Below are 26,504 nucleotides of genomic sequence, written 5' to 3'. Positions count from 1 at the left end.
ACTCGGTCCAGAAAGATCTAAGGCAGTGAACGACGAAGTCGACAGGCTCCTCGACGCGGGTTTTATTACCGAAGTTCGATACCCCGAATGGTTAGCCAACCCGGTCGTCGTCAAAAAGAAGAACGGCAAATGGCGCATATGCGTCGACTTCACGGATCTCAACAAAGCATGCCCAAAGGATAGTTACCCGCTCCCTCACATCGATCGTCTCGTCGAATCAACCGCCGGTAACGAACTCCTAACCTTCATGGACGCTTTCTCGGGATACAACCAGATCCTGATGCATCCCGATGATCGCGAGAAGACGGCATTCATCACCGACAGAGGAACTTATTGCTACAAAGTGATGCCCTTCGGGCTAAAAAACGCCGGCGCGACTTATCAGCGACTCGTTAACCAAATGTTTGCTGATCAGCTTGGTAACACCATGGAAGTGTACATCGACGATATGCTAGTCAAATCGCTCAAGGCCGACGACCACCTAAATAACTTGCGCGAGTGCTTCAAAATCTTGAACGACTATGGGATGAAGCTCAACCCGGCCAAATGTACCTTCGGTGTCACCTCCGGGGAATTCCTCGGCTACATCGTCACTCAGCGAGGAATAGAAGCCAACCCCAAGCAGATCTCGGCGATTCTCGACCTTCCAAGCCCGAAAAACAGCCGCGAAGTGCAGCGACTAACAGGACGCATAGCAGCTCTCAACAGGTTCATCTCACGATCGACCGACAAGTGTCTTCCCTTCTACGAGCTGCTAAGAGGGAACAAGAGGTTCGTCTGGGATGAAAAATGCGAAGAGGCGTTCAATCAACTCAAGCATTATCTTACGACCCCACCAGTGCTATCGAAGCCAGAAGCCGGCGACACACTATCTCTCTACATCGCCGTCACATCCTCCGCCGTCAGCAGCGTATTGATTCGAGAAGATAGGGGAGAACAGAAACCAATCTTTTACACAAGTAAAAGAATGACGGAGCCTGAAACGAGATATCCAACACTCGAAAAGATGGCCCTAGCCGTCGTCACCTCGGCGAGAAAATTGCGACCCTACTTCCAATCGCACACGATTGAAGTACTATCCAACCAACCACTCAGGACGGTGATGCAAAATACTAATCAATCGGGACGGCTGACCAAATGGGCGATGGAACTGAGCGAACATGACATAGTATACAAGAATCGCACAGCAGCAAAGTCACAAGTCCTTGCCGATTTCTTGATCGAGTTGACGCCAGAGCTGGAGCAAGACCTCATCTTACCAAGTGTAAACTGGATCCTCCACGTCGACGGTTCATCAACGAGTAAAGGGTCAGGAGCAGGAGTGCAATTGCAATCGCCAACAGGGGAACTCATTCGGCAATCATTCAGTTTTGGTTTCGCGGCATCGAACAACGAAGCTGAGTACGAATCCCTCATCGCGGGGCTCCGTCTCGCCAAGGCGGTGAAAGCCAAAAGAATCAGCGCCTACTGCGACTCTCAACTCGTCGTAAGCCAATACCTCGGCGATTACGACGTCCGCAACGAAAGGATGGACGCCTACCTCAAACTAGTCCAGGATCTTACGCGAGACTTTGAGTTCTTCGAACTCACGAAGGTTCCTCGCGGAGAAAATGTTTGTGCCGACGCCCTCGCCGCTCTGGGAAGCAAGCTACACGACCAAGTCAAAAGGATAATCCCGATCCACAAAATCGAGAAACCAAGCATCGACACGAAGGCAGAACAGGCCGCGATTATAGCAGCAATCGACGACGCAATGGACATTGACGAAGTGGAATCTCGCTCGCCAGATGATCACCCAACAGATTGGCGCAAAGAACTCATCGATTACCTCGCGGAAGGTTTACTGCCCATCGGGAAATGGGACGCCCGGCGATTGAAACGACGCAGCGCACACTACGTCGTCATGGACGGGGAACTACACCGATGGACTGCAACAAAGGTACTACTCAAATGTATCGCCGGTGAAGAAACGAGACTCGTCATGGCCGAAACACACGAAGGAGCAGCAGGCAACCACTCGGGCGGGCGAGCTCTCGCATTAAAAGTTAAAAACCTCGGATTCTACTGGCCAACCATGAACGCCGACTGCGAGACATACGCGCGCAAATGCGATAAATGCCAGCGTCACGCCAAAACCATACACAGCCCAACGGAGTTTCTCCATACCTTGACTGCTCCATACCCATTTATGCGATGGGGAATGGACATCATAGGTCCGATGCCGGCATCTCGACAAAAGAAGTTCATACTGGTCCTCACCGATTACTTCACCAAGTGGGTTGAAGCCGAAGCCTACGCCAACATAACCGACAAGGAGGTACAACGCTTCGTCTGGAAGAACATAATCTGCCGATACGGACTACCTTACGAGATAATCACGGACAACGGTTCGCAATTCATCTCGCATCATTTTAAGGGCTTCTGCGACAGATGGCGCATTCGACTCAACATGTCGACACCAAGAAACCCGCAAAGTAATGGTCAAGCCGAATCAACGAACAAGACCATCATAGACGGTCTGAAGAAACGACTCGACTTAAAGAAAGGTTGCTGGGCAGACGAATTAGATGGTGTCCTGTGGTCCCACAGAACCACTCCTCGCGGGGCGACGAAGACTACACCCTTCTCAATGGCATACGGCGTCGAGGCAATGGCTCCCGCAGAAGTGAATGTGACGAGTCTGCGCCGATCACGAATGCCACAGAACACCGAACTCAACCGCGACATGCTCCTCGACGCACTCGACGACATCGAGGAAAAGCGCGACCAAGCGTTACTCCGTATCCAGAATTACCAGCATCAAATCGAAAGCTATTACAACAAAAAGGTCAAGTCACGTCCTCTCGAAATGGGCAACCTTGTCTTAAGAAAGGTCTTCGAAAACACTAAGGAGTGGAAAGCCGGCAAGCTCGGAGCCAATTGGGAAGGACCATACAAGATAGTCGAAGTCATCAAGCCAGGAGTATACCGCCTCGAGACTTCAACAGGCGAAGCAGTACCGAGAGCCTGGAACGCCAAACATCTCCGCCTCTTCCATCCTTAGTCAAAGCAAACACCAACCCGAGTAAATGCGCCCCAAAGGCCACTTTTACTCGCCAAAAAAAAAAAAAAAAAAAAAAAAAAAAAAAGAGAACTACGAATGGCTTGATTCCCGCAAAGGGATACGTAGGCAGCCCAAAGAAAAAGGGTCCAGCCGAAATAAAAAAAAAAAACAAAATCCCTCCCCGAGGAATCGATCTCAGAAGCAGACGATCACTTAAGCGATGCCTACACGAGCACGCCCCGGCTCCTCGAACAAACGTATCGGCACTCGCATCCCACGTTGAATACGTCCCGATCAGACACATATTCACGGAAATCGACCGCGTTGCGACCGAAATCAACACGGCCGAGACAATGACTCCAATTCATCCTATAATTGACTAAGTAAGGTCCGACCGACCAAACGCTTGAAAATTACGTTAGGATCGACTTGGAACCGTCAAAGTCGAAAACTCTTGACTAACAATTAAAACTCAAAATGGCAAACGGTCGCGACTCAAAGAGATCGACCGAGACAAAGTCATAATGAGCTTAAAACTATAACGATTCGACATCTCGAGTCAGCATCTCGCACCGAACGAACAGAGTCATTTCAAATCTTGAGAAATTTCGATTTTTGATAGACAAATCTAAGTTGAGAGATTCAGTTCGATCACTAAAAGAGTTCGAGATGACAAGAGAATAACAAAATAAAAGCCTCGAAGGCGAAGGTTCGAAAAACTACAACAATGAGTCATCTATGACTCAAAAGAAAACAACAAACAAGGAAAACTAAGCTTCCCGATCACTCTCGCGGTCATTAAGCGCGGAAAGCTCCGACGCTCGATCCGCGGGCAATCGGAAGGACTTGCACCGCAGCATCTTCCAACACCTCGCCGGTGTCTTCTTCGCCTCCTCGAACAGTCAAAGGATTTTCGATACGAAGCGTCGTTTCCTCGCACCCTTCTCCAACCGGGCGAGTAAACGAGACATGAAGATTCGCCGCGGTCTCCGAGTCAATTAAGCCGGCGTTGGAACCAAACGGATCGAGGCCCGCCAGAATCCGGGCATCCACGAACTGAGACTCCAACGTAAGAGGAGAGAGTCTAAAGTCGCCCTCAGGGATCTCGCCAACCTTCAGCTGCTCGGCCTCTTGTTCGTACTTCCTCTCATACTCGACGAACATATCAATGGAGGCTTGCGGTATGTCGTTCCCGGCTCCCTTCAAGGCCTCGAGGCACTTCCTAGTCCCAAAGGCTTGGCTGTAGAGTAACCGAGCCTCGTCGTAAGGACCCCGACGCTCCTCTCGAGAACGAATCCTGGCAAAGCAACGATTAGCCTTGGCGGCCATTTCCGCCTCTACTCTCCCCCTTTCTCTCGTCACCTCCAAGATTCTGGAGTCTCTCAGACGTTTCATCTCTCGCTCGTGCGTGGCGGCGAGTGAAGCCCTCTCACTCTCGAGATCGGTGTTTTTCTGTTCAAGCTCGCGGACGGTTCGTCGAGACGAATCCAGCGCAGCTTTAAACTCGTCGCGTCGAGCAGCGGTGCGGGTCATCACCCCGTCGAGCCTCTGCAGATCAGCCCTCGACTCGTTCAGTTGACGAGCAGACACCTCTTCCTTCTCAGCGAACTCTTTTTTGGCCCGCTCGAGCTCCTCCAAGGCTCCTTTAAGGGCCGTGTCGTATTTATCAATCACGACATTCATCGTGCTATCACCCTGAACGCGCGACACAACAGAAATCGTGAGAAGTTAGGAGTCAAAGGATTCAAAAAAATCGTGAGAAGTTAGGACCAAGCCGTTTACCAGCAGTTTGACCCTTGCAGCTTCTTCGTATTCACCCCCGAAGATCAGGTCCTTCACAGCAGGAAGAGGTTTCGCCCTCCCTCTTAGTTGACGGAGAAACTCCCCACATTTCTCCGGAACATATACTAAGGGAGCCGGTCCCTCGTAGTGAAAGGCGACCTTGTCGGGAAAGTTGAATCCAGGAGCCCTCCTTAGAATAGCAGAGCCACCGGAAGAAGTGCCGATCTGGACGGCCCCTCCTCCGACGGGAATCGGAGTTCTCTCGCAAGGAAGCGTCAGGACAGGGGACTGCCTCTCATCGTCGCCTTCATTATTTCCCCTCCTTATCAGGAGTGGCGACCCCTCGCTATCCCCTTCGGAATCATCCGAGCAAGCGACATTAAGAGAAGTCTCGCGCTCCCCTCCTTCACTCACTCTTTCCTCGTTATTCCGTCCCTCCGAGGCTTCGACCTCAGAACCCCCTTCTTCGGGTTGGATTTCTTCTCCTCGAGCATCTTCTTCCTCTTGCTCGATTTGCTCGTTGGCATTTTCCACCTGCTCATCGGCATCTCCCAACTGCTCGCCGGCGAACTTCTTCTTTGTCTTTTTGGGCTTGCTCTTCTTCCGGGGCTCAATAGAAGGAGGGGCCTCGCTCGTCCCCTCGGCGCCCCTCCCGGCTCCCGAACCATCGTCTCTTTTTCTTTTCTTGCCCTTCCCCGCAGTTCTGGCGCCGGAAGGGAGAGCCTCGCCAGAACGAGGAACCGCTGCTGGGGGTCCTTCCCCGCTAGCCAGCCCCAGCTGGGCCGCTATTATTACGCTCAAGTCAGGGAGAGTGCCCATCTTCTTCGCCTCGGTAATTTGTTTTTGGATATCTCTCGGGAAGATGTCCAGTCGCTTAGCACGAATGGGAAGAACGGTCGGGAGGTCGGATCTCCACCCTCCTGAAAACATAAGGCAGAAGAGTCAGGACGCGACAAAAAAAATTGCGACTAAAAGAGCACAGTCTAGAGGTGCGAGAGAACGTACTTCGAGCGATTCGATCTTTAAGCCCACAGATCCTTTCCACGGATATCTCAGACCAGCGATAGACTCGAAGCAGAGCGACGGCGCGAACACTCCTCAAGAAATCTTCGGGATAAGCTGGGGAGGTAGGATGGCCGACTGCATACAAAAAAAAAGGGTTGGTCAGAATCGACAAATCGCTTACGGTTCGCGATAGAGTATTCTACCGCAAGAACGGTTCCAAAGAACTCGGTAATCGTCTTGGGGAGGCTCCTCGAAGGCCGAGCTGTCGGACTTAAGGAAGAAGTAGGAGCGCTGCCAATTCTGCGTCTTGTTCGGATGACCGGCACATATGTTGCAGTTTGGTCGCATCTTCACCGAGTAGGTGCCATCTTTCATATCGGTTATCGAGGTCATCTCCTCGAACGACCTAACGCTCATCGGCATGTCGATCTGCTCCGCCAAAACCGACAAAGTAACCGCTAGACGCAGCGAGCCATTCAGCAGCTGACTGATCGCGAGATCCCGACGTCTGGCGTATGCTGTGATCAGTCGCGGGATGGGGAACCAGCAACGAGTGTCCTCCTGAAAATAGGATTCGTACACCGTCTGGTACCCCATCGGAGGAGACCAGGGTCTCTGCGCTCCCGTGGGCACAAGGAAGGTCACGCCTACGGCACCCGTAGCCCGAAGAACCCTCTTCACGCTTCCAAGAGTCGACCTCGTCTCCTCTACGCCTTCCCAGTCCTGACCGGCCAAGAAGGCAGGACGCAATAAGTCGGGATGAAGTTGAGGAAGCTCCTCGAAAATTCCATCGGGGTAAAAAGTGGTCGGGAAGAACTCAACCTCAGAATCATCGCCATCCGAGAGACCAACCTCCGCAGGTCGAGCTCTCAGGGTGACCGAGTCAACGGGCATCGCCCCGCTCTGACCGTCTCTCGAACATTCCACTGCATCCCTCGCAACGACGTTCTGACATCCTTCTCTCGCGAGTCTCGCAGCATCCGCAACCAGAAGTCGATGAGAGCGAGATAGATTTGCCGTGTCCATCATCGCCTCGCGATGAATCGCCTCCGAATCTACGACACGACTCCCGTCGGGATTCCTCGTCGGATTCGACGTCGCTGCGGCTGCCTTTCCTTTCGATTGTTCCGATAACCTCTGACCCGACGACATCGCAGAGCGAAACAGCGAAGAACGTTTCGAACAAATCTAACAACGCTTAGAGAGATAAGGGAAAGAGAGAGAAAGTACCTTTGATCGCGGAGAAAAACTTGAAGGAATGGAAGGGGATCCGCGTATTTATAAGGAAAAGAGAGGGGGGAAACTCGAGGCGCCATCATTAGGTCTATTCGGGCCTAAACGGGCCTCGAAATCCGCCCTAAAAACCCAGCGGACCCTCGCGGCGTTTCAACTTCTCGATTCATCTAGAAGAAGAAAAAAGGGGTGGGGGATTCGAGGTATCGTCATTAAAGCCTAAACGGGCCTTAACGGGCCTCGAAACTCTCCCAAATATCCAGCGAACCTTCGCGACGAACCCTTCTTACGACACGACGACCAAAAGGAGAGATAAAAGCCTCTGCTGCTCGCTTCCGAGAGGGCAACGCTGTGCGACTCGCCGACCGATCGTTCAAATCTTCCGACAGACCTCCTATTCTCTCAAACCTTCAAACCTTAGAATCCATCACGAGCTGGAAACCACCCGCTCACTGATGGACTAGGGGGGGACTTACTGTAGAGGATGGATTCGACCATCCCACAGGGCCCGAGGAATAGGAAGGCCTGGCCCGAGTTAGGAAGAGCGACGACTCGATCTGTCGGCTCGAGAGTCAGGTCTCTCGGCTTGACTCTTGAGTACTTCTAGCTGACCATCGTCGACTGAAGAGCGTTCGGCTCAACGGTTGCTCGAACACCTACGGGCCTCCCGGCCCAGCAAAGGAGGCCCACCAAGATGGCGTAAAATTAGGTCAAGAGCGAGGCATCGGGACGTCTATATAAGGGAAAGAAGAGACAACGAGAAGAGGATCCGAAACCACTGACCAACACTTGACGGCTAGATTAGAGTTTTCACCTTTACTTCGTCTCGCCGTTAGTTATACTTCTCCGGTAGCTTATCGAGCCACCGGTTTCCTTTCTATCGCACTCTTCTCTTATTTCCTTGTAACCGATCGAACGTTTTCTCTCCGACCATTAATAAGACGTCTTTGTTTAAGCCCACATCTTATTTATTACCGTTTCACGATCAAACATCTATTTGTAGAAGAGGATCGATGCCAATCAGATACTAGGAATGAAGCTGAATCTTCAACATTCGGATGCTGTTGTATGGGGCTTCAGCAGGAATGGGATCTATGACTCTCAAAGCGGGTACAAGCTCGTACATCGTGAAGACAATGCCTAAAATAAGGCATTTTATGTGGAGAGCATTGGCTGGAGCATTAGCGGTGTCGGAGAGACTGGGTTCTCGAGGTATCAATGTCTGACGCTACTTGTAAAGTGTGTCTCGCACAGCCGGAGACCATCTGTCATGTGTTGTTTCATTGTCCGGTTGCGAAAGAGGTCTCGAGATTATCAGGGTTCCCCTGTCCTTCCGCTGGTTTCTCTAGCAACTCTGTGTTTTTGAATTTCCACCATTTGCTCGAGACATGCAAGAGGAACTTGATAGATATGGAAGAAAATTCAATTGGAGGCTGAAGCTTGGAGAGCGGCTAACGTGCCTGACAAGGAAGATATAGTGGTGGAGCTAGGAGGGGCCTCATAATTAGCTCAGTACTGGCAGAAGCCATGCCCAAGCTTTATTAAAATGCAACATTGGGATGTCTTGGATTAATGAAAGCCGAAAGATGGCCCATTTTGGCTCCTTCCTATGATTCGTGAGGATGCTGTGGAAGCTCAGAATGGTTACTGGTTCGTGTTGGTGGAGTTACCTCCTCATGACAGACATAACTCTTGCAGCTTCATTCGGATTTAGCTGAGGATGGTCTTGAGACTTATTTGTTATTTCTTCCTTTTGATCTTGTCTTTTAGTTTTGAGTTTGGGGTCCTCTTGGTACCTACCATCCTCTACTGCTTTCACTTTTGCTACATTTCTATGTTACGAAGAGGCTATAAAGCGTTAAAAAAAGAAGAAGCTAATAGTTCAAATTTCATACAACCGTTGAAAAATTAAAATAGGATTAGGATGTATCGGTCGTTTAGCCTAACCGATGTTCTGTACTCAAATATTCCAACTAATAAACCATTGCTTTCAATTAATATAATTTTTTTTTGAAATTATATAGTTTTCTTTGAGTGGGGAGGTCAATTTCCAAATTTGTGTATAATATATTGTGTAATACTTTACTTTTTTGGGAGAAAAAGCCTTAATGTTCGGGAAGCCTTTAATCATCTATTTCTTTCGTTTTCTTTTTCTCTACAAGCCTTTAAGCACCTATAATTGTGTCTATTTCGTTTTTTGTTTCTACGGCACAATGAGAAGTCCAATAATTTTGTTGTTTCTAAAATAAAAGTCTCTTTTTTGACATAGCTTTATATTCACCACACCACACCAATCAAATCTATTCGTTATTGATACAAAAAACTGGCAAGGGAGAAAGGTAGTGTTTATCTTTCTTTTCTTTCAAACTTTAGCTGATGCTAATGTTTACTAAAGTTAAAGCAAAGAAAATTAGATGAATCGTTGCACACGATTCATGTTTCAGAGTTAAGCAACGTGTTGCCTAACCTTAAGCTTAAGCTATGCTTAAATAACAAAATGTCACCATAAAGTGAAAAAACGACAAAATGAGGTTTGGTTAGAGACATGTTCTTAACCTGATGCGTTAGGTTGGTTGAACTTGTAGTAGTAAATGAAACTCGATCTCGAATATGTTCCAACGCAAAGTAAAACTTGTCTTCCTTTTCTTAATTACAAATATAAACTCCAATCGAAAATAGAGGAATAATATACATCTTTCTCCTGTAAATTATGTCGCGTGAATGATTTTAATAAATAGTGTTTTTATCAGATATGATTACGAAAAACACTTATTTAAACTAGAGAAACAGTATTGTGACATATACTGCCACATTATTATTTACTTAATGGACAATAATTTCATCCCACTCACAAACTTTTGCCTGTCCCAAAGTAAACAGGTGGGCTCTTTCTTGTTGAAATATCCAATATCCATATCTTTCAAGCAGACCAAACATACATATATACTTCATATTTTATATGATATGAATATGTAACCAATATTGTGAAGCGGGATAGAATATACCATTCTCCATATTATGGTATTGTTTTAAGCATTTAGGCACACATTGCTGTATATAAGTTATGATGAAACATAACTTTTTAGGTGCACTACGCACACACTGACACTGACATAAAGATATGACGATACATATTTTAACAAGCGTGGTCGGTTTTAGACCAAGGTGCATTTCATTTGGGTTTGAAATCAATCGATTGACTAAAAGAGCAAAATATTAATTTCATTATGAGTTCAATATTTAATACGTAAATAGCACAAGTTTGTAAGCCAATTATGGTTAGATTAACAGACTCAAATCTCAATATTGGTCTCTGTTTTTCTAAATTTATAAATATTTTATTTTATGTCACATAGCAATGGTGTTTGATGAAGAAGTATGAAACACTTGCAACTGCTCTCAATTTTATTTTATTTAACAACTTGGGAGAAATATATAAAGACAAGGGAGAATCAAACTGTATCACTTACCTACAAATAATATTAACATAATAATGAAAGAAAGATGCACAGAGGAAGATTTTATAAGATAAGAAACTTGCTCTTGCACGATTGCAATGCGAGCTGAAAATAAAAAAAGAAGCAGCCAGCTGATGCGGTTTCTGGTGTCTGAGCAGCCGGAACTAGAAGCATTGAGTCATTAATTCTATGGAGTGCCCGCCCCAATGGTGAATCTGAGAATGACAAAACTGATCTTATGCACTTTAGTCTCTCTATCCAAAACCTGGACAGCCTTCGGGATCCACCTATCAAACAAAGAAACTTGTAATAAAACATATAAATTTTGAATATATAATAAAACTTGTAATAAAACATATAAATTTTGAATATATTTTAATATCAAAACTAGTTTGGTCCAAAACAATTGATCACTCAAAATTACTTCATAAGCAAAAGATTCATACCTCAAGACGAGACTCCAACTCTTGCACCTTAGAACGAGTTCATCTCAAGACAGTAAGTCCTTCTCTTAACCAGCATCTTAGCAGCCACCCCATAAACCCCATCAAACGCAGAAGAAACCCAAGAAACATCACACACCTCCTTCTTCGACTCACTAGGTCTAATCGCCACCAAAGTCGCACCCTTCAACACAGTCCCATCAGGCAACTCCAAAGAAGGAGCATACCAAAGCCTCATGTTCAGAGCCGGCACAAGCGTCCTCTTAGAAGCCGAAGAAGCAGACAACGGTTTCACCCTCAACTCCTCCAACTGGTCTCTGTTCATACAAAGCACCCCTTGCCCATCGGTATCCGTCAGCACCAAACTATCAAGCGTCTTGTGCTCCGCGATGATCGGCTGAAGCAAGTAGTGCCTCGCGGAGGCAGCGATCAAGGAGCTGATCGTCCACACGACACGAAGCTTGAGCCCTCCGTTCGTGTAGAACGACTCCGGTATGCTCCCGTTGTCCTCCACCGCCGCCGCCGCGTTGCTGTCGTCGGAAGGAGGAGGGTCTGTGGCCACGGAGGAGGCGCCGAGGATGACGCAATTCTCGAGGGTTGATCCGAACTCCGCACGCCATTTCAGCAAAACGCCGTCGTCTATGCCTAACTCGCCGGCGGGAAGCTCGATGCGGAGGAAACGAATCTCGTTGAAGTTTTTGAGGACCTGCGTCGGGGAGTGGTGAGTCACGCCGCCTTGCTCGATCTCTCCGTCTTCTCCTCCTCCTGTGATAGACAACGACGAGGACGAAGGAGAAGGAGACGGTGATGAAGATGAGCGTTTAGTGGCGAGGAGCTGTGTCAAAGCGTGTAAAGGCTTGAAGATGAGGCGGAAGATGGCGGAGAAGGGGGAGGCGGAGGAGCGAGGCTTGTCGGGGGAGAGGGAGGAGGGATCGTCGTCGTCGGAGATGACGCAGTCGACACGAACGACGACGTTCTCGACTTGGGGGACGAGGGAGTGGAATCTCTTGGAAACGACGCCGCATCGGCCGAGGGCTTTGACGTCGCCGATGCGGTTGAAGACGAGGAGGAGGATGGAGTCGGGGAGGTGGTCGAAGAAGTCGGGTTGGTGTAGCGGTTCCGGGTGGATCCGAGAGAGCGGATCTGAACGGTGGATAACGGCCATGAATGAATGAGAGAATCAGAGGAGATAACGCATGGAAGAGAAGAGGAAAGGAATCTTTGAGAGAGAGAGAGGATATAAGAGGCAGGGAGTTAATTAGATCCACGAGTTTCTTTTTCTTTTGTCTCTTGTCTGAATATTTAAGAATGGAAATAGCGCGTGTGGACACGCGTGAAGAGATCAGAGAGAGAGAGGATGAAGAGAGATTTCATTAATTTAACATGATTGACATAATTAATTATAATCAACTAAATACAAGAAGGGTAGTGACGAAATTCAAGTTAGGTGTAGGTGTGTTGAATTTCGGATATTGAAAACTATCATCCTGGTTTGCGATGAAGTTTAAGAAAGTTCAAATAATAAGATGGGGTTGGCATTTGATTAGCTAAAATCACTATCGTTTTTAATAAAATTTAATTAAGATACATATTTGGATAATTTCTTAAAAATATTTTAAATATTTTAAAATTATAATCTATGTTATATATATATATATGGCTATTAGACATTTTAAACAAGTTATATTAAAATATTTTAGAATATCCTTTTTTCAATAAATTATTTTAAGCAAATAATTATATAAAAATGCAAAAAAAATCAATAGTTGAGATGGGTTGACACCTAATTCAATATAAACATAAATACACTTTTATAAAATATATTTTCAATAATATAACCAGTGTAAGAAATTTTTGCTAGTTTATATTTTATCAAATGATATGGGTAATAAGAACATTTTCTACAATTCATATATTTTAATTTAAACTTACATTATGATAAATGGGCTATATAGTACACAAGTAATTATGTTTGCAGACTATGATCAAACAATAGAAAACATTAAATTGTGTGAAAGCTTCAAATGGTAATCCACCATTTTCACCATGCATAGTCTAACTGAGCCTACAAAATATCGTGAGACCAAATAACATGCATTATACAGATTTGAATTTTGATAGTATCACAACAAACGATTGCATTAATACAGCATTAATACAACCATCGTACTCCAATTCTTGGTCGCATTCTTAGTTTTTATATTGTGTGATTATTTATTCTCTACCGGTATAATAACCCAAATAATTGTAATGCTTCGTGGGTGTTCAATAATCAAATAAGAATACATGAGAAGATACAGTTATATAGTTATTTTATACAAAGATTATTCATGGCATGATATGGAGTTGCATTATCATAAGATTTCCGACTTAGCTGTACCACATGATAAGTCGTTAGGTCATTTGGTGAGAATGAATTGGATTTGCCTAGTGCTCTATAGTCTACTCGTAGGCAAATTCTTCCTTTTCTTTCTTTTTTTAATAATAAATTATACAATTCAGTTTTAATAGGTGTTAAAATGGAAATTCAGATTCAATTTGATTATTATATATGTATTAGTAAAAAAATTTAGTACCTCAAACAAACATTTAGAATTGCATATCTTCCCGTCTTCATGGAATTTCCCAGTGTTTGTTACTATAATAGTATCAACAATATGATTTGTGATAATATAATTGGAAACCAAATAAAGAAGAGAGAAAGTGAGATATGTAAAATGCATTTAGACAAGTCATGTGTGGAATCTGAAATGGCACAGTACAGAGCATTGATTTAGATCTGAATCGATAAGGGGAGAGACTTAGCAGGGAAGAAACAAAAGCCGCAGATATTGGTGTCACATGCACGTCGTGTCATGTGTCCATTCTTACTTTGCACGCCCCGCCGTTTTCACTTTTATCGTCGACGTGAAAATGCAGCATTGCCCGTCCGTACAAGTTCACCAAAGTACATTACACAATTCACGTTGTAACTTTTCTTTTTTTCCTGGAATCCAGATTCAATAAAAGATAGTAAAGACTTAAAGTATGTCCACACAAAAAAAAGTATGTCCACAAGAAATCAGTGGTTTTTTTAAAAAAGTGTATAAACGAAAGCTTTTTTTAAAGTAAAATATTTGTGTGAATTATATAGAGAAAATTACAATAAAATATAGGTATGGATTAAAGGATGTTTTAAAGGATTTACAGTTTGTTCATCACATCTTGTAAATCTCAACAGTTCATTTCTGAAATGATATTTACAATTTAGCAAAGAAAAAAAAATTACAGGTAAGGATTGGTGCAAAATAATGGAGTACATCAGAGAAACATGTGACTATTAAATGCAAAAGCAGCAACACAAGTTACATAACTCGGAAATACAGATTCAAGAAATGAAAATTCATGAAACATCTAAGATCCTTCCTTCTTAAATAATATCCTTGCATCATAATTCAAGAAAATAAATAAATAACATCCAGCTAAATAGATTTGTAACACGATTTCCAGATCATCAATCTCCTATTATTTCTCAGTATTATTTTCTATTTTTGTTATGATCGTACAAAGTTTATATATGATAAATGAGAAATCCAACCAATCATATGTCAGTGTTTGTTAATCATCCGTGTGTACATGTGCAGAACACAAACTGTTACGTAACATAACAAAATATACAGAAGAGTTATATAATATAGGTGTCAAATACAGTACCGAGTATTTTCATTTACATGTATGGTAGGAAATGATACATCGTTATATTTAGATTACAACAAGGCCCGTTCAAGAATTTCCGTACTTGCATAGCTGCATTTTAATTAGTTTCTCAAAGGTACGGGGTTGTGAAAATAAAATAAAAACTATAGGGAAAATAAGTAAACTATAATAAACAAGAGAGGGTCTTCTGCATGTAATTTCCAAGAATTTAAATAACAAGCAACGCTACGGTACACGGCTCATAGACACATGATCGCTAAACCGGAATATCATTCTATTCCGGGTTGTTATTAATTAAACAACTTCTCCTACAGTTACAGTAAACCGAGGTGAGAAAGAACTCACCAAGAAGCTAGAGACAGAGACTGGTTTCAAGTGGACATAATAAAAGCTTGGAACAAGTTCTCTGCACTACGCATCTGTTCAGGTGTGCCTGATACGAGAGCAATGCGATCACCGTGAGAAGTTTTGGAATCCGAAAATTCTACCATCGCTCCTGATATCTGAAAGACAGAGAGATGAAATAACCATATGACAAAAAAAAAGATCTAAGGAACAAACCGAAGTAATGATCATAAAGATTTCAGAAAACAAACCCTTCTTATGTTCTCCAAATTGCCTCCTCCCTTGCCAATAACTTTACTCACTGCACTCGCCGGGACAAGAATCTCCAAAGCAGAAGACTGATACAATCTATAGATAAAAAAAAAGTTTTAAACCATTTGAAACAAAGTGATAAAGAAGAAGTCAAGTTCTTTGCTGTAGTTTGCAAAACTTACCCTCCATATGAGTATGGACCGACTGATACCAAACCATGATCTGTTGCCTGTTTATGCAAAAAATAAAAGAAAACTAAGACCTCTGTCACCAAGAGAATCAGAAGAACTACTATGTGAACTTACCGGGAAACTACTTTCATAGCCATAGAATCTGTCTGAAGAAACCATTCCCAAGCTGCTTTCCCCTGTCTCTCGCCTCTGATCAAAATCTACAGAAGCATATTCTGGAACAGAAGATACAAAAGGAGCAAGTGTAAAACCGGAATGATCAGATCTTGCAGCAGGAGGATTCCTAGCAGAGACACTGCCTCTATCGCCTAAAACATCTTCTCGAAGCCTTAGAACAATCTGAATGAGAGCATCTCTCACACTGCTGACTTCACCAGATACCTAATGATTACAAGAGATTTCGAAGTTGAATATAAAGCAACATAAAGAGAAAATATTTGAACTTTGATTAGGGACTATAATAACCTCAACAAGATCATCGTTATTCCCTTTCGAGATACGGATACTGGCGTTGGTTCTTTTCCTGATTTGGTTTATGACCGAGCCGCTTTTACCTATAATGCATCCAATAACCTTGGAAGGAACAAGAAGTTGCATCTTAACAGTCTCCTCATCAATATCGTCACTGATCTTCTCTTGCAGAAGAAGAATAGCTTCAACAGCCATAGACTTCATATCATCAGGAGACTGAATAACAAAACACACAACAAAAAACAATATTATTAAAACAACACTTTACAAATAGAAATGAAGATAAAAAAGTGGAATCAAACCTCTGTAGCGGTGACAATAATAACACACTCATCATCACCATGATTTGCTTTATTAACCTCTATACGAGAACCGCTAGCTTCTCTCATTCCATTAATGGTTGAACCTTCTCTCCCGATAACACGACCGATACTGGACACAGGGCACAACACCTTCAAAACCAGCTCTTTCGATCCAGGAGACCCGCCAAAACCATGAGACACAGGACTAGTGGTTTCTGCATAACCCTGAAACTCAGATGCATTGACAAACGACGGAACAACACCTGCTCTGTGATGATCATGATTTGTGTATAATCCAGTTTGAGGGTAGACATAACTTGAAACCTCCGACGGAATCACAACACTAGCTGGAGTGTCTTGCACGGTTGTTGAATCTAGAGGAATCTGTTCTCAAGGGCTGGTCTTGTACATGGTAGCAGAAACAGCGTAAAGAGCCTTCTTCACAGATTCATGCTCACCAGATATCTTAAAAAACAAAACATACATTATAGAAAAAAAAACTAATAAAAAGCAAGTGAAAATTAGAGTTTCAGACACTAATCTAAGTAATGTTTCTAGCAGTTTGTAATAGCATAATTAACAAAAAAAAAAAAAAAAGGGCACTAACCAGAACTACATTATCAAAATCCAAGGCACAAGCATGCGAAGGATCCGAGACATCTTTAGAATCAACCTCAACACTAGCTCCAGTTCTTCTCCTTATGCTCTTGATAACCGCACCAGCTTTACCAATCACACCAGAAGCTTGGCTAGACGGAACTAAAAGACGACATTCCTCGTTCTTATTACCATTCTTCTCTCCACCAGCAGCACTCTCCACACAGCTCACGATCGTGTCATGGACTCTGAGAAGAGCATCTTGCGTATAAGATGATAAGTATCTTGTATATTGCTTGGATACAGACGTATCAGTTGTATGAAAACAGTGGATACAGACGTATCAGTTGTATGAAAACAGTCGTACATTGTGAGGCTACCAAGGTCAACCGTCGTACACTCCACTCTTTTATTATACATATTACCATCCAAAGCAATCGGAAACGCAATACCATTCTCGGTACTCTTTCAAAAACCTGTCTCTTACTCTCACCTAAAAGTTTTCGGTTGTTTATGCTATCCAAATATCAATCATTCTAACCTTTCAAAGCTTTCGCCTCGTTCTTCTAAGTGCATTTTTATTGGCTATCCTCAAAATCACAAAGGCTATAGGTGCTTTGACTTAAAGTCTAAAAAAATCATACTGTCACGACATGTGCGGTTTGATGAAAATTGTTTCCCGTATGAAAGTCCAAAACGCAACAAAGGTGCGCAATACGACTTCTTAGACTTCGAGCCTTCTCCCATTTTCAAAGCCATTCTGGAGTCACCACCTGCAACTACAACAACTCAAGTTGCGACTCCACCTCAACCTGAGGCGCCAACTCAAACTGCTCAAGCAGCAGGAGAGGTACAGAGGCATGCCATGTCCACCCGTTCCAAACATGGTATTTCAAAAAGAAAACACATTTTCTCCCTTCATACTCAAACTTACTCACCACTTCCTACTAGCTATAAAAAAGCTCTTGCTGATCCTAATTGGAATCCATCAATGAATGTCGAGTACGATGCTATAGTTAAAAGCGAGACTTTTGATTTGGTCCCACGACCACCTAACACTAATATTGTGAGTTCTATGTGGTTGTACAAGCATAAGTTTGACGCAGAAGGAGAGTTCAAAAGCCACAAGTCCAGACTGGTTGCCAATGGAAAATCACAGGAACATGGCGTCGACTTTGAGGAAACTTTCAGTCCTGTGGTAAAACCAGTGACTATCCGTGCGGTTCTACACAACGCGCAGGAATGTCAGAATGCAAGCCTTGCGCAACCCCAGTCGATATGAAGTCAAAACTTGCTGAAAATGACGGCAAACCTATCTCTGATCCTACGGAATATCGTAGCCTTGCCGGAGCACTCCAGTACCTGACATTCACCAGACCGGACATATCCTACGCAGTGCAACAGGTCTGCTTATTCATGCATGATCCCAGAGAGAGCCACTTCCTTGCCTTAAAACGTGTGATCCGCTACTTACAAGGTACGAAGACGATGGGGCTACAGCTGCTCAAGGGCCAAACTATGAAACTCACGGCGTATACGGACGCTGATTGGGCAGGATGCCCTTCGACAAGAAGATCAACCTCAGGGTACTGTCTTTTCTTGGGCGATAACTTGATTTCTTGGTCCGCAAAACGGCAACCAACGGTCTCGCGATCCAGTGCAGAAGCCGAATATAAAGGGGTTGCCAATGCTGTTGCTGAGTCTTGCTCTCTAAGGAATTTGCTACTTGAAATGGGAAGACCTCTTACGCAAGCAACGATCGTCTACTGCGATAATGTGAGCGCCGTATATCTATCAACAAATCCGGTCCAACACCAGCGAACAAAACACATCGAGATCGACATACACTTTGTTCGCGAAAAAGTACACATGGGCACAGTCAGGGTACTTCATATACCTTCTTCACTTCAGTACGCCGACATCTTTACCAAAGGATTACCATCTTCACTGTTCAAAAATTTTCGATCCAGTCTTGGCGTAACGGAGTCAACGCTGCGACTGCGGGAGGGTATAAGATGATAAGTATCTTGTATATAGTTTAGATATCAGTAGATATTGTACTCAGTATATTCTCCTAGAATATCTCTCTCTTGTGTACTATATATTCACGTATCAATACAATGACACATTCAAGGGAAACAATATTACTTACATTGCGCACAGCACAGAGGCTCTGTTTCGGTCTCTGTTACGTCGACTTTCTCCTTAACCGAGGAGTAAATTGTGATGACTCTTTGGGTGCAGCCAGGTGACTGGTCAAAGACTTTGATCTTGGCCTTGGTGGTGTCCCCGTTGGCGTTTATGACTTTGCCGCTCTTGCCTATAACGCCACCGATGATTCCGACGGGGCAGAGGATTCTGTAGATTACGAGGTCTTCTTTGTTGATGGTTTCAGCGTTGGCATTTGAAAATCGCCTCCTTTGATTCTTGTTGTCGTTGTTGTGATTGGATTTTCGCTTCTTACGGTCACTCATTGTGAGATTTGAGATTGATAAGCACAGAGAAAGGTTGCTGATAAGAGCAATCTATTATCAGAAGATAGAACTGAGAAAACAGAAAGACAATGTATTCGATCTAAGAGTTTTGATGTTCGTACAGAAATCGTCCGGAAGATGGATGGCGGCGGGCGGCGGCGGATAGGATAGATTCTTTTATCACTTCGGGGCTCTGGTCCAAATCTTTTATTTCTTAATTGGTCCCGTTATACTTCAGAATTGACTAATAAGACCCTATTTCGTGCAACTACAACAAAAACCCCTACATATTGTCAAAAATCTATTTTTGTTTTCTTCACTGATTTTCTTTTGTTTTATTATTCACATATTTTTGTATCAATTTACTTTTTTATTTTGCATACAAAACTATTTTTTTCATGATTTTAAAGAAATATTATATTTATATTTGTAAAATCAGTTATTAGTTTATAAATTATTTATAAATTCCAACTTAATATGTATTTGATAATTTAATAAATATTTTTATGTCTCTAAATCACAATTTACTTGTTCCTTCATCAAGATAATCATTAAATAAATTATTTATAAATTCCAATTTAACATGTATTTAATAATTTAATAAATATTTTAATGTCTCTAAATTACAATGCACTTGTTCCTTTATCAAGATAATCAATAAACAAAAAAATAATAAATTTGTTTTTAAATAAAAATATGAACAAATTAGTGCCGAAAACAAAGAAAAAAATTAAGTAAAAATATAACGAAAAAGAAAGAAATTAATTGGGCTTCTTATATGGCTTTCTGATTTAAATGATAATGGACCCTTGGCCCATGTCTCTCTCTCGCCTCTCCCTAGAGAGACGGAGAAACTCAACTATCTTATTTCGTCTTCTCCGACGATTGTCTCAGCTGCGATTGCGAATCGGAGCCGTAGAGTAGTCCTAGGGTTCCACGAGCACTCGCCTTTGAAGCTCCGAAGACTACTACTACGTACATCATCTTATCTCTCTCTCTCTCTCTCTCTCTGCTATTATCGTTCCTTGTTCGATTTTGGTTTTGTTTCTTTGGTTCTATGCATCTCTTAGGCCTTGTTGCATCTCTAAGATTCAAAGTTTGGTTATTTCCATCTCTAAGATTCAAAGTTTATAACTTTGATTGTTCTTCTTTTCGTGTGTAAAGCATACACAAGAACAAGAGCCTGTCGTGAAAAATGGAACAAGTCGATGCAGGAGGAAGCACGACCACCGTCGCTGCGTCGACCTCTGAAGAGTCGGGTTTATATCCGATAGCACGAGTGAGGAAGCTCTTGTTCCGCCAGATGCTCGTTGGAATCAAAGACGGGAGATTCTTCCTTGGCAGTTTCCACTGCATTGACAAACAAGGAAACATCATTCTCCAAGACACCGTTGAGTATCGCAGCATTAGAAGATCGTCTCCTTCCCCTACTGAACAGCGTTGTCTTGGTATGATCCTCATCCCTGCCTCTTGCAGGACCTCTTGCCATGTTGATTGCTCTATCGAGGAACAACTTTCATTGATTCAGCTCAAAGAGTAGAGCCTCTTTTATAGACTTGATGAGTTGGTCTCTTCGTTATGCCCCGAAATCAAAATTTGATTCCATGTTCTTGTATTGTATGGTGAATGATTCACATAACTTTGTGAAGATAAATGTATACATGCATTGGAAGCCTTTTGGAGTTTTATATTTACATTTAATAGAGAAGATGCTTGTTTTCTTCAGAATCTGTCTCTGTATGCTGTTCCATACACAATGAGATAGGGTACTGTTCGAACAACTGTGTCAATGGGAATGGCAAAGTTCACTCCGGAAGACATACCAGTCCCTGCAACAACAAAACTCATTCTCTTCAGTATCTGAGTCATGTCAGAAGAACAAGGTTTAAGTTCTTAGATATGGTAAAAGGGAAGATCATCAACCTTTGCGGGTGAATGTGGCAGTGTTGACGCCGATGGTATGGCCATAAGAATCAAGCAATGGCCCTCCAGAATTGCCAGAGTTAATGTCAGCATCTGTTTGGATAGCTTCTCGAATACTCTTCCCGTTGGGTGAAGGTATCTCTCTTCCCAACCCACTCACTACCTGCACCATCCCCATGATAACCAAACAAATAATCCCATTAGAAGTGAAATGTTAATGTATAAAAAACTTACGAGTCTTCTAACTCTTACCCCTATTGTCAAAGTGTTTTCATATCCATACGGATTCCCAATAGCAAAGCAACTCTGACCTACGCGTAGGTCACTGGAGGTACCAAGAGCAACAGGTTTCAACTCACGCCCCTCGGTTTCAATCTGAGTGTATAGTAACATTAATTAAAAATGACAATACATAAAAGTATGCGACTCAAATGGTCTGAAAATATGTTCAACGTCGTATTGCCTCAAGATTACCTTCAAAACAGCAAGATCATTGTCTGGATCAAGACCCACAATTTTCCCATCTTTTGTAAATCTTGTTCCCATGGCATCAACTAGAGACACCTGCACAAGACACACAAAACCATGGTTTGCTCTTGAGTTACAACGTCTGTCTTTGTGTTCTTTCCGTGTGCTCAAATGGATAAAAGAAGATGGAGACCTTACAACGTTGTAAACCACTCTGATCTGTAGCTAACTTGGCAATGACATGATAGTTTGTCACCTACAATTGTTCAACAAACAACCAGGATTCAGAACCAGAGACTTGAGATGAGGGTTTTTTTTCATTTGTGCGTACAATGTGACCAAGCTTGTCCCAAACGAAGCCAGAACCTGTCCCTTCGATCTTTGCATTTTCCTCGACATTGGATTCATCAGAGGAAGTTTTGGGAAGCTCAATGTCTTCGATGTACACAACAGACGCCGAAGTTTTCTGTCAAACAGCAAAAGTTGAGATTTTTATTTTCTACGGACAAAAGAAAAGGAGTTTCGAAATTGTCAAAAAACCTGGAAGAGATTGACATTTCTCTCTTCTTCGTCCTCAAGCTCCTCTTCTTTTTCCTTAAGTTGCTCCAATGCGATCGCAGATTCCACCGGAAAACTCTGTTGATTGGAAGCGAGCAGAGACGAGGCGAGCGCTAAGCTCGAACCGAAGATCACGGTTCTTCTTCTCTGATCAGGATTCGAACCGGAGCAAGCTAACACTGAATTCGACCGGTTAAATGGAGTGAAAGTACAAGAGATTGAGGAACAAGCAAGAGCAACGACCATCGTGGCTCCTTCTTCCTTCTCGAAGCTCTCCTACACTGGCTCACACTCGCTCGACCACCAACTTACACAGAGAGGAGATAAGGCAGATGGTATAGGTTCGTTTTTTTCCGGTTCGGTATGTGGTTTTGGTTTTAGTTTATCCTTTACAATGTCTTAACCGGGTTAATCTTGAGGTGAAAAAAATATATATAGAGATTCATTAACTTTTGGTAGTGTGGGCAGTAGTGGGCTGCATAAGATCATACTCTAGATAGCTTGTTTATACGTGGTCTTCTTGATTCGTACTCCGTCCGTTTCGTAAAGTTACATATTTTATAGAAAAATTTTGTTTCAAAAAAATTTATTTTTGCATTTTCAATGCATATTTTATTTATTAATTACAAATTTCAAAAAATTTAATTGCACTTATTAAATTTTTATTGATTTAAAATTACGGAAAAAAGATAGTCACAAAAAATTATGCAAATTTAATGTATTTTGTTAAAATGTGTGAAAAATCTAAAATATGTAACATTTTGAAAGGAGGGAATACTATTTTTGGTTGTACACGGCTTCTTATATTCATCAAATGTTTATTTTGGTTAATGAAAGACAAAGAAAGGTCTTTGTAGTTGACTCCATCTAGGATACCACATTGTTTTTAATATCAGAATGTTTTTTTCCTCAAAATTTAAATGCTGCTCAAATCAGTATGTCATATATTTGGAACTTTCTATAACTAATGATATTTCTAGCATTTTACAAGGTTTACATACCACACTAATCATCATAACAGCAAAAGTTTAAAATTTGAAACAGAAAGCTGTGGGAGATGATGTTCAAAGTCTCCTCTAGATATATACATCCCGTATATACAGTCATAAGCGTTTGGTCATGATTCATCATGACTCGTGACGATCAAGGTAAGCTAATTAGGTAAATAGTAGAAGTCTACTTGGTCCAATTGTTTGATTAATGATTCTTTTATTACATTATGAAGTCTGAGTTTAGATTCTTAGAAAATGCGAAATTATGAAAAACTAATGAAAAAAACACTTACAAGAGATCTGCATTATGGTGCAAGGAATTCCGTCAACCGTATATTCCATAGGACGGCTCAGGATGCAGTTAAGATGTGAATCCACTAAAGGAATGTAGAATTGTCGGGTGTAGAAACGTCTGTAATATTCTTATCGTCGTTTATAATATCATAACTAGGTGGTTGCCCGCGAATTCGCGGATATATTATTGTATGAATAATAATTAGAAACATTAAAAATATAATTTTTAACTACATATAGTTTGAAAATCAGTCGTAAAGTTTTCATAAATTTGTGTAAAAATAACTGATGAATATTTTGTAATAACAAATGCTTGTAGAATTATATATGTAATTATCACATTAACTTCTCCAATACCTATTATGCATCTTCTTCGGGCTCTTCTTGTTTTTTCTCGTCATCATTTCGTTCTTTTTATTAAATTTTTGCTAATATTTTCCTAATTTTTTACATATTTTTGCCAAATATTTATTTCTCTCTTTAAATAGTAATACAAAACATACAATAAACGAACTAAAAATCCATCTTAGAATTCTTTTCAATCATAACATTACCTTATTTACTATATTATTTTACTTAAATGCAAAACATTTTTTAATCAAAGTTTTCACATGATCCGTTAAATATAGTCCTTCAAATTTGCAAAGCCTAATTACTTATAAAGCATATATGGACATTATAAGAGATTATTATAGATACAACTATATTTTTATATGAATATAAAATCATTATATCGATTTCTATAAATTGTTTTATATTCATTATTTTATGTAGTATATAAATATACAAATAATTGATCAAACATTATTACACTTTCTATATTTTTGAAAATTAGCTACCATTAATTATTATTTGTAATATTATTTAGGTTATTTGGCAAGTGATAGTAATTAGTTTTAGACTTGTCTTTTATTTTAGATATAACTAAAATAATAAAATTTTAAAAAAGTTCCGTTCATTATATTATGTAGTTTATAAATATAAAAAAGAATTAATCAAGCATTAAATATTCTTTATATAATTTCAACAATTAGTTACGATAAATCAGTATTTGTAATATAATTTATATTTTTGGCAAGTTATATTATTTGAATCTAGATTTTTTTATTTTATTTTAAATCTAAAATAAATTAAATTAAATTAAAAATTATCGACCAAGTAAATTATAAAAAAAATTCTTAAGACTTCAAAAAAGATCGACATGTAAGAAAAATTCACTTAAGTGACTTCTATTTTAATATATAGGAGAATTTGTATTTTTAATAAATGTTTTATAAACTCATATAAATAATTTAAAATTAAGATAAAATAATTTTGTAAGCCATGATAGATAATTTTATAAATGCTTTATTTTTTTTATAAATGACTTTTATTATAATTCTTTATATATGAATATAATGTTTTATATAGAATACGAAATCATTATATCGATTTCTAGAAATTGTGTTCGACTAATTATATTATGTAGTATATAAATATAAAAAGAATTAATAAAACATTATTACACTTTCTATAATTTTGACAGTTAGTTTACCATAAATTATTATTTGTAATATCATTTAGACTATTTGGTAAGTTACATTAATTAGTTCTAGACTTACCTTTTATTTTAGATCTAATTAAAATAATTAAAAATTAAATATCATTTAACTAATCAAGTTATAACAATTCTCTTATACTCTCTCTATAATTGACACCTAGGCAAAAACCACGTAAGTGATTTCTCATTTAATATATAAGAGGATTATCCAGAATTAAAAAAAAAATAGGCAAGTGTATTTTTCTAGTTAGAAACTGATCATGCTTTGTGATTAAATCCAATTATTGACACTTAATATAATATGGAAATATATAAGAATATAATAATATAAAAGGTAACAAATCATCCCCTTTATATAAAATTTATCGGGGTCCTGAGTAGATTATGAGCGTTCATGCATGCATTAGAGCATGTTTATCCCTTGGATCCTTAATGGATTTCTTAATGATTATTTAACTATATAAGTGTACATTAGTTGACTTAAGAACTCTATTAAGAAAATGTTTGATTTTGTGCCTCTATTGGTAGTTTCTTAATTAAAGGTTCTTAAGAAAAAAAAAATTTAAGACAAATTTATTTATTAAATAAAACATAAATAAGAAAACATTTTCAACATAGGATTTTAAATAAAAACATAAAAACAAAGATTACTAAAATAAACGAGAAAATTTAGAAAAAAACATCCGAGCTCAGTTGTTGTCTTCATTACGTCCAAATTTACGCCATATATGTTCAACCAAATCAGCCTTCAGTTGTCGATGTCTTTGTTTATCACGAATAGTAGTTCGAACACCCATCATATTAGCGATATTTGAAGGCGTGTCTGTAGAATACGTGAGATCTACATGTGAACTTCCGTTGTCTTCTCCTTGTTGGAACTCTGAAACATCAAAATGACGGTAACCATCTCGTTAGTCTTCTACTATCATATTATGGAGTATGATACATGCTCTCATAATCTTCCCGATTTTGGCTTTATCCCAAATACGTGCTGGATTTTTAATAATGCCAAATCGAGCTTGCAAGACTCCAAAAGCACGCTCGACATCTTTTCGGACACCTTCTTGATGTTGAGCAAATAAAGCCGCTTTCGGACCTTGTGGCAGTGAAATAGATTGGACAAAAGTTGCTCATTTCGGATGAACACCATCGGTGAGATAGTAAGCCAAACGATACTCGTTTCCATTGACAGAGAAAGTAACTTGTGGAGCTTGACCGTTTATTATGTCATCAAAAACTGATGAGCGATCAAGAACATTGATATCATTTAAGGGACCCGGAGGTCCAAAAAACGCATGCCATATCCATAAATCGTACGAAGCAACCGCCTCTAATACGATTGTGGGTTTAGCCGAACCGCGTGAATATTGCCCTTTCCAAGCGGTGGGACAATTCTTCCACTCCCAATGCATACAATCGATGCTTCCTATCATCCCC

The 26,504-nt window shown here is 41.0% G+C and overlaps 4 protein-coding genes across 4 annotated transcripts; 1 reads left to right on the top strand and 3 right to left on the bottom strand.

Annotated features, from left to right (window-relative positions):
* Positions 1-10,457: 10,457 nt before the first annotated feature.
* Positions 10,458-12,255, bottom strand: LOC106375673 (F-box protein At4g18380-like). The gene is made up of 2 exons (XM_013815644.3): positions 10,968-12,255; positions 10,458-10,808 (listed from the first exon to the last, which is right to left on the bottom strand). Exon 1 carries the CDS (start codon positions 12,127-12,129, stop codon positions 10,996-10,998), a length of 1,134 nt encoding a protein of 377 aa, XP_013671098.2. The 5' UTR covers positions 12,130-12,255; the 3' UTR covers positions 10,458-10,808; positions 10,968-10,995.
* Positions 12,256-14,783: 2,528 nt separating this feature from the next.
* On the bottom strand, positions 14,784-19,464 carry LOC106375672 (KH domain-containing protein At4g18375). The gene is given in 8 exon segments (XM_048745473.1): positions 14,784-15,163; positions 15,257-15,353; positions 15,440-15,486; positions 15,563-15,829; positions 15,914-16,135; positions 16,222-16,686; positions 16,829-17,079; positions 18,971-19,464. Coding segments are annotated over 8 exon segments (1,803 nt in total). The 5' UTR covers positions 19,293-19,464; the 3' UTR covers positions 14,784-15,031.
* A 994-nt stretch (positions 19,465-20,458) lies between these two features.
* Positions 20,459-21,017, top strand: LOC106375671. The gene has a single exon (XM_013815641.3). It carries the CDS (start codon positions 20,488-20,490, stop codon positions 20,830-20,832), a length of 345 nt encoding a protein of 114 aa, XP_013671095.2. The 5' UTR covers positions 20,459-20,487; the 3' UTR covers positions 20,833-21,017.
* LOC106375670 (protease Do-like 5, chloroplastic) lies at positions 20,908-22,588 on the bottom strand. Its single transcript, XM_013815640.3, has 7 exons — positions 22,224-22,588; positions 22,015-22,149; positions 21,877-21,939; positions 21,690-21,779; positions 21,468-21,590; positions 21,216-21,378; positions 20,908-21,121 (listed from the first exon to the last, which is right to left on the bottom strand). The coding sequence occupies exons 1-7, from the start codon at positions 22,485-22,487 to the stop codon at positions 21,015-21,017; spliced, it is 945 nt and encodes a 314-aa protein (XP_013671094.2). The 5' UTR covers positions 22,488-22,588; the 3' UTR covers positions 20,908-21,014.
* Positions 22,589-26,504: the final 3,916 nt, after the last annotated feature.

This window comes from Brassica napus, chromosome C1, assembly GCF_020379485.1.
Source record: "Brassica napus cultivar Da-Ae chromosome C1, Da-Ae, whole genome shotgun sequence".
In the NCBI taxonomy this organism is placed as follows: Eukaryota; Viridiplantae; Streptophyta; class Magnoliopsida; order Brassicales; family Brassicaceae; genus Brassica; species Brassica napus.
This window is presented reverse-complemented; position numbering and strand designations above follow the sequence as displayed.

Coding starts and splice junctions, on each gene's coding strand:
- LOC106375673 (XM_013815644.3), bottom strand. CDS start 12,129: ATGGCCGTTATCCACCGTTCAGATCCGCTCTCTCGGATCCACCCGGAA.
- LOC106375671 (XM_013815641.3), top strand. CDS start 20,488: ATGGAACAAGTCGATGCAGGAGGAAGCACGACCACCGTCGCTGCGTCG.
- LOC106375670 (XM_013815640.3), bottom strand. CDS start 22,487: ATGGTCGTTGCTCTTGCTTGTTCCTCAATCTCTTGTACTTTCACTCCA. Junction 22,150..22,223: donor GAAATGTCAATCTCTTCCAG/GTTTTTTGACAA, acceptor GCTGTTTGACAG/AAAACTTCGGCGTCTGTTGT. Junction 21,940..22,014: donor GGGACAAGCTTGGTCACATT/GTACGCACAAAT, acceptor GAACAATTGTAG/GTGACAAACTATCATGTCAT.